This window comes from Jaculus jaculus, chromosome 1 (genome assembly GCF_020740685.1).
Source record: "Jaculus jaculus isolate mJacJac1 chromosome 1, mJacJac1.mat.Y.cur, whole genome shotgun sequence".
Taxonomy (NCBI): Eukaryota; Metazoa; Chordata; class Mammalia; order Rodentia; family Dipodidae; genus Jaculus; species Jaculus jaculus.
Window position 1 is genome coordinate 173,442,849 of NC_059102.1, and position 8,444 is coordinate 173,451,292.

Sequence of the window (8,444 nt, forward strand, 5' to 3'; positions counted from 1 at the left end):
ATTACTTTCTGTCTATCATATTGTCTGTAATGCATGTTAAAATTGGGCTTGCTTAACTCAACAATGACCAAGTTTTATTTTATTCTTGAGTTATGTGTAATCAGTCTCAGTCAAGGATTCATTTATTTAATTGTCTCATTTCTGGCATCTTAAGATCATTGCTCAAAGAGATATTGATACTTAAAACGTGTTTCCTGCCCCAGAAAAATAACCTTAAATTGCTGTCCTACTTCCACTTTGGGGTGTAATTGGTACTTGCATTGATAAACAGACTACTCAAAGTTGTTTCCAAACATAGATGCTAATTTTTTATACTGTCTTGTCTTTTTCCTGGCATACAATTTGTAGATTAAATTAATTGCCTTAAAGTTATTGATAAAATATTGTTTTCAGGGCTACTAAAATATTCTGTCTATACTTATAAATGACAGATACTTAAAAGATAAAATGTATATGCTTTCTATGTCCCATATATAGCTTACACTGTTACCTGACAACTAAACTTAAATATTAATCATAATGATTTTAAACTATTGTGTCCTTGTCTAATCAGATCTGCTTTGCTAGCCAAATATGTTCTGCACCCTAATCTGATTTGATAATCAGGTATGTACAGCCTCTCTGAATGAGCAATAACCATATATAGAAGCCAAAATCAATTGGAAACATTGGAGTTAAAAGGATAAACAATATTTTTGTTCCTGCTCCTGGGTCAATAGGCCACAAGAGATGATGGGACATTTGAACTTCTAGCCTATGGTAAGTTACCTGTCTTCTTGATCAGGAGGATGTGGAGACCAAGAAATGAATTCCAAGTCAGTACATCTGCAGCAGGAGTGTCACACTGGAGGAAAATCAATCCTCCAGGCTTCCCAAAAGAGGGAGGGCCTTTGGTCAGCACAGTCTTCACATAACCTAACAGATGACAAATGCTGAGAATCATAGAATTCCTCACAGGTCCCTAAAAGTCTCTACTACAGAATCATTATTGACCTCCAAAATATACAGTTAATTCTGGCAGCCTACATGGTTTTAATCGCCCAATGAGAAAATATAACTACAATATAAACAATGTGTCAGACTAATAGGTTCCTCTGTCTGATGCTAACTTATAATACTAGACTCTAACATTAACTCAAGTTTTTGCCTTTGCCTGCCCCTGATTAACTTCACCTACCCTGACTCCAGCTCCTCCAACTTGCCTTAGCCAGAATCAGAGCTATACCTCGGGCTCCTCCTTCCTTAGAACTTACCCTATCTCAGCCAGGGAGGAGTACACTGCCACCCCAATGGACACTCTCAAACTTAAACTCTCCTGTGTTCCTACTCTTTCCTTGATCTCAAAATGCCCCCTGCCTCCTCTTGCCCAAAGCCCTCTATATCTCACCTCTGAATGTTCCTCCTCCCTTTAAACCTGGCATTTTGATGTCATAGCTGTTGACAAGAGTAACAAGCTCCTTTATTCTCCTTTCTGTCTTCTCACAGGGTGAATAGAGCCCATCTCCCTCACCTTCTCAATAATATGTCCCTGCCAATGACTGTCCTCAAGCCAGCTCAATACAGAGATGGTATTAGAGAATCTCTGCTTTGCTCATAACAACATGCTCTACTTGTGCTATTGATCTCACCACTCTGCCACCTCTAGCCATCTTGAAACTGCTTCCTCATCACCTTCCCAGAAGAGAGACCTAGTGACTGCATTATCCAGACTCTCCCATTAGAACTCATCACCCTTATGGTCAGCATGAAAAAAATTAGCCTTCATCTTTTATCATTAACAAAAGGCTGGAATGTTTGGTCAGGACAAAATGGAGTCACTGAGGCCAGCAGGGGTCAACAGAGATAAAGAGGTGGGTCATCCACACACCTCAGTGAACTGCCCAGCCTTTATCTCTTCCTTGCCTAACTATGTCCCAGGTATAGATTTCCTGCCTCCTTATCTCCCATCTGGTCACTGTTCTGGTCTCATATCCTGGCTATTTTCCTTCCTCACCTCCCCCCAACTGAAGAACTCTCTGTAGCCCACTATCTGCAATCTCAAAGTTAACTGTGCTCTGCTCTTGAGAGTCAGTCCTAGCAGCTTTTTTTCCTAAATAAAAAGCTTCCTTCTTTGCCTCAGAGTGGTCTCTGTGGTCTCGGTCACTCCTGAGCCTTACACATGACTTCATCAGAAATTTATGACAAGTAGATAAGAAACTATTAGACTTCCAAGTTAAAGCAAGAGTATAGAGGGAATCACATAAAGTGTACTTCCATATGTCATATATGTTCTTATCTCCACAATTATTAATTCAGAGGAAAATCACATGAGTGTTAATAATTCTCAGAGATTTTCTTCCTTAACAACTAATTTGTATGTTATCAAAATATTAGCAGAAAATATTTTCCAATAAATTAATTCTACTTCAATACTTTTTTGACATCCAAATTTAGGAACTACACCTTATCTTTCCAGATAGTTGTCTATATATGCATTGAGTTAACTAAAAGTAATTTCTAAAACATCAGTGAATATTGTTCAAGAGACAGCATTACATATTAGAAATGTACTACAAGGTATCCATAGTGACTACTGTCTTTAATCTTAGCACTCAGGAGGCTAATGTTAGAAGACCAGCATGAATTCACAGCAAGCATGGGCTGCAGTGTGAGTTTCAACTTATGACTAGAATGGAACCCTGCCTCTAAAATTTTTGTCAGAAATATAATCCTACTACAATAGTTGATGGAATTTGTGATTATTTCCTTAAATGCATTAAGGTATTTAATATCCTATTCACAAAAGGACCAATAATTATTCTCTTTCCAACGCAGTTAAGGAAATTAAGGCTTAAACTCTGAGAGCCTTGTTAAGCCTTGTTATTTCATATACAAGAAAATAACTTTTGAAACTGTTGTCACTGTGCCAAAAATATCTCTTTTACAACATTATCTAAAACTTCGAGGTACATGAAAGACTGTAAGATAGCAGTCTAAGATTTTGGCATTTTGCATACTACTTACCCTTAAAAACAGCTTTATAAATCCGCTAACATATGGCTGATGATTTCCAGTTATTTATGACAAAAATTCCAAAACTGAATTACTATGAATGTCCAAGATTATTCACTTTTTTGTATAAGGGAAGCTCAATATTCATATAAGTCATACTTTTAATTGTTTTGAGTGAGACAAAGGCAGAGAAGGAGAGCTAAAATACCAAACAGGAAATTAAAGAAAAAATAAACAGTTTATGCGCTTGTATCCTCGATAACTTATTTTTTTTTTTCCAGAGAAGAAATAAACACACTTCTTCACACCAGCTAGAGCACAGATGACAGGGCAAAGTTTGATTACACACAAACAAGTTTTGGTGAATCAATAAGTTTATTGAGGTTACTTACAGAACAGAGTAAGGGGTTGCATCCAGGTACAGTGAATGAATCAAAGGCATCTGCAACAACAAAACCCCACAGCAGCATAGGTAGCAACTCATGGAAGCTGCATCTCTCAAGTTTGTGGTGTACCCAGCAGACATCTGGCTGGTCAGAGAGTCTGAAGCACTACTGAACTTATATGCAGTTTGACAGAGCAGGTGGGGGAGTCTCCAGCACAGAACATTATTTACAGACAGTTCTTCAGGGCAAATGGGAAAGTTGCCTTCCAAATATTAGTTTAATTTTTATATAACAGTGAACTAAAGTTCTGAGAAAAGCATTGTGTCTGCTGCCCCTACCTCCAGCAAGATTGAATGCCTTAATAAAACTTCTGTGATCACAGAGAGATGAAATGTTCCAAGTGACAGCCAAATTACCTTGTCCTACCTTGTGCCCCTAACTAACCATTTATTCCCACCTCTGTGTCTGACCTAACAACCTGGTAATTATCAGTTGATCATGTAGGAACCTTTTTGGAAGGTAAGAACAGAAACCCTCCCCCCAGCTTCCACCAACCTGAGGGCTAAGAATGTAAAAATGTCATAATCCCCAACAAGAAGGATTCCTTTGGAGGGGGGAGATAGGGAGGAGGTTTAGGACAGTACCAACACGGCTCTTTACACACTGAGCATGTACATAACTAATAAAAATGTAACAAAAAAATGAGAATGTCATTAGTTGAAGCCTGTGGTGGAGATTTACCTGCTTTGCTATAATCTGCCTACCTGATGGTCAGCCAATGTATTTTTAAAATGTGCTTTGATTTATGACTTTCTTTTGTTCTGTAACTATAAAGCCTTCATGAAATTGTTAACACTTTGGAACATGGAATTTGGGCTAAACTAACTCTGTGTTCCATGGTCACTTATATTTTGTCCTAGAATAAATTATCTTTTATTCCTTTTGAGGGATTTATCAAAAAGGGTTTTGTGTTGACAAAACCTCAGAGAGGATTCTTACAACTTGTTTTTCCCCTAAACTTATTGACCTCTTGATTTCAGTCCTCCTTTCAAGAGAGAATGTTTCAACCTAGAATTGTTTAACAGCATTGGTAAATTGGCTCCACGATAGTTATTTACTACTCCTATAAATTTGGGGAATGTTCCTATGTGTTTTGAAGTTTCAGTTCTCCAAGACTTGCTGATTTCTTGAGACTTTGCTCCCCTCCAAAGGGAATGTTTCAATTCAAAACAAATTGCTACATAACATTGGTGAGTGTGTCCTCAACAGTTGTTTACTGCTCTTATTTGGAGAGTGGTGTTGTAACCTTTACATTACAGTTCTCTCAGATATGTTGAACTCTACTCTTTCCTCCCTCCAGGAAGAAACATTTCAATAAGGAGGAATTTGCTATACAGGATCTTGTCATGGCTTTAAACTTAAGGACCAGGATGAAGACTTCTCCCTTCTGTAAGACTCTAAGGAATGCATTCTTCACTTCTTTGTTTCTCAGACTATAAATGAGTGGATTCAGCATGGGCGTCACAATAGTGTAAAAAACAGAAGCCACTTGATCCTTTCCCAAGGAGTAGGACATGTTCGGTTTTAGGTAAGTGAAGATTGTGGTGCTAAAAAACACAGTGACTCCCAGGAGATGGGAGGCACAAGTGGAGAAGGCTTTTTGTTTTCCTGAAGTGGAACTGATTTTTAAAATTGCAGATAGAATGGACACATATGATACAGATATTGTGATGAGAGACACCACTAGAGTACAACCAGCAAAAATGGATATTAGGATTTCAATATCATGTGTGTCAGTGCAGGATAGGGCTAAAATTGCAGGTGTGTCACAAAAAAAGTGGTAGATTACTTTGGATTTACAGAACTGTACGGTGCTCATGCAAAGCACATTGATAATGGAATCTATAGTTCCAATCAAATAGGACCAAGTAAGAAGGGCATGACAGAGTCTTGTGGACATAACAACCGGATAGTGTAGAGGATTGCAGATAGCTACATAGCGATCATAGGCCATGGAGGAGAGAAGGAAACATTCAGTAGCAGCCAGGAGGACAAAGAAGAACATCTGTGTGAAGCATCCAATGAAGGAGATATGCTTGGAGGAAGTCAGCAGGATCGCTAAGGTTTTAGGTGTGATGACAGTTGAATAACTAAGGTCGAGAAATGACAGGTGGGTGAGAAAGAAATACATGGGAGTATGGAGCTGGACATCTAGGCGAATGAGCAATATCATGCCCATATTCCCCAGCACAGTAATCAGATATATCAGGAGAAAGAGCATGGAGAGGATCAGCCTCATCTCCTTGGAATCTGTGAGTCCCAGGAGGATGAAGTCTGCCACATTTGTGTGATTACAGGTGTTCATATTGAGCTATCCTAGTCTGTTGAAAAACCAAAGGCTATACTTAGGTTGAATGAATTCAAAAACTGTTTATAATTACATTTCTATACTTTTATAATTACTTTGGTTGGCTCAAAATTAATATCACTTTTATCTTGCATGGCTATAAAATTGTTAACAATAGACATAGTTATGAACAGATGTTGCATTGTAATATAATACAAAGAAAATACTACTTTAAAAGGGTCAATAATAATACAAGCATTTCTTAAATAGCAACTGTAATCTTCGTAAGTTGTTACACAGTATACACTGATATTATCCTCTCATTTTTGATGAAGACTAGCATGCACCAAGATCAGAAAACTTTGTACACACTTGTTACAAATATATGTTGTATCTATGATCAGATCAACTTAGAGTGCAAAATCTATGACCATGATACTATGTTCCTATTCAAAATTTGTCAGGTAAGCCCAGGCAAGAGGTAGAGACATAGTGAACAGAGACAGAACACAAATGTAATGGGTCATTTACTGCTGATTTCTTTATTGCAATATCACATAGTTATAACTGTAGTTGTATTTCACATTTCACTCGGCTTCAGCAGGTTGTACTAAGACATAACAGCACGAATGAAGATGCGATGTTTTCCTTACCAAATCATACAAATTGAAATTTCTTCTAAAAATAGATTTTAAAATATGATTATTACTTTTAAAATCTCATTCCATCAACTCAATATTTCTCTTTCTAAGGCTTCTAACATTGCTTGGTAAGTGTCAAATAGCATGTAGACCCATAATTACTTGGTCAATCCCTTTGTCATTTTAACTGATAAAAATCTTTCTATTTTAAGAATACTTACTGTGAACCAAAGATGAGTGGACACTAAAAATGGAAAAATAATTAACGTTTTAATATATGTGTTTAAATTTTTGTAAACTCCAAAATAAGAAATATGTTCAAGGATCTGACAATTTCTAAAGTGTAACATTTGTCTTCCTTGACATTTCACTGCCTAAAGAAGCCAGAGAGCTGTATGGATTCTTATATATGTAAACATGAGCAGGGCATGTACATGTAGCCTCTGTGCCTCATGGTCCCAGGAAGCATCCTTGAAAGACACTGAGCATAATGCAACATGTGAATATCCACAGGGACCAATTTCCAAGAAAGGTTATTATGAGGTATGCTGTCAAAGACCAAAGTATAATATATATGGGGGGGGGGCTGTGTATTATTTATATAGTTACTTTAAATGTATATCTACATATTTAAAATTATACATAATAATTATTTAATTTATGACATAAAATGCACACATAGTACATTTTTAACTAGTGCGGCAGAGAGGAACTATTTATAGATATATGTAGTAACTTTTGTAGATGACATTCTCAAGACTGGAAACACAAATTTGTCAACTAGACATAATTTAAACTGAAAACCATGATCCTGTCAGGAATAAATTGTTATAAAAGCAACAGAATCCCCCAAATCCAAAAGAGTTATTCTAAACTTTCATTGATATTTTCTTAATGTAACTGGCTTTTTCTTCAACCATTTTTCTGTGTGCACATGGCATATTTTGCACATACTTTCATATTTACTATACTATGCATTCAATGTCTTATGCTTGTTTTCCATTTAATATATTTCATTTATTTATCTATTTGAGAGAGAGAAAGAGTCAGAGAGAGAGAGAAAGAATGGGTACACAAGGGCTTGTAGCCACGGGAAATGAATTCCAGGCACATTTTCCCCACCCCTTGTACATCTGGCTTACATGGTTCCTGGAGAATAAAACCAGGATCCTTTGGCTTTGAAGGCAAGTGCCTCAACTGATAAGCCATGTCTCCAGCCCTTTATTACATTTAAATTGTATATTCCATGACATGTTGTATATTAACTTTTATAAACCCCATATTTTAAACCCTGTTATGAACCCCATAATTCCATGTGTTTTGCATAGACTTGTGTTCACTCACTCACTGGTGACCCTAAAGTTCAGAAGCTAATCAACACACATTTGGAGGAATAACTGGGGTGGCATAATTCTCCATTCTGTTTGCTAATGTCCCTTATCAGCCTGTTAGCCTTTCCAATGTGCTAATGAGCTATTGTGTTTTATTTTTGTTTGATTTTCAAAAAAAGGAAACTTTGAAACAAAATCAATCTGAAACTAATACATGTTTTATAATTAATATAGTGGTGAATCCAAATTTAATAAGTATTTACCTGATCTTACATATAAAATCTACATATGTACAAGATCTATATATGATAATTTTATATTGTGTATAATCTATATTATAATCCTGTCAAATGTTTTCCTAAACAAGAATAGCATGGTAAAAATATTATTTTATGAATGTATATATTTCATTGCATATTATATTCCTAGGAAGCAGAAGCCAAAGGAAAAATATCACAAAGGCCAAATTGAGAATCATAAATCTTGTTAATCCTTCATTTCTTCATGATATAATCAGTTTTCTTATGTAAGTAGGAAAATGACTTCTTCATGAGAGTATGCTTACATCACAAAATATAAGTAGCCAATTCACTGTTATAAGTACTACTTTAGCATCCAATGCTTATTTTTTTATTTTTTAATTTAATTTTTATTAACATTTTCCATGATTATAAAAAAAATTTCCCATGGTAATACCCTCCCTCCCCCCGCACTTTCCCCTTTCACATTCCATTCTCTATCATATTAC

The 8,444-nt window shown here is 36.2% G+C and overlaps 1 protein-coding gene across 1 annotated transcript; it reads right to left on the minus strand.

Moving 5' to 3' along the window:
* Nucleotides 1–4,701: 4,701 nt before the first annotated feature.
* On the minus strand, nt 4,702–5,742 carry LOC101613952 (olfactory receptor 8H1-like). The gene has a single exon (XM_004667631.2). The coding sequence runs from the start codon at nt 5,740–5,742 to the stop codon at nt 4,702–4,704; it is 1,041 nt and encodes a 346-aa protein (XP_004667688.2).
* Between the last annotated feature and the right edge of the window lie 2,702 nt (nt 5,743–8,444).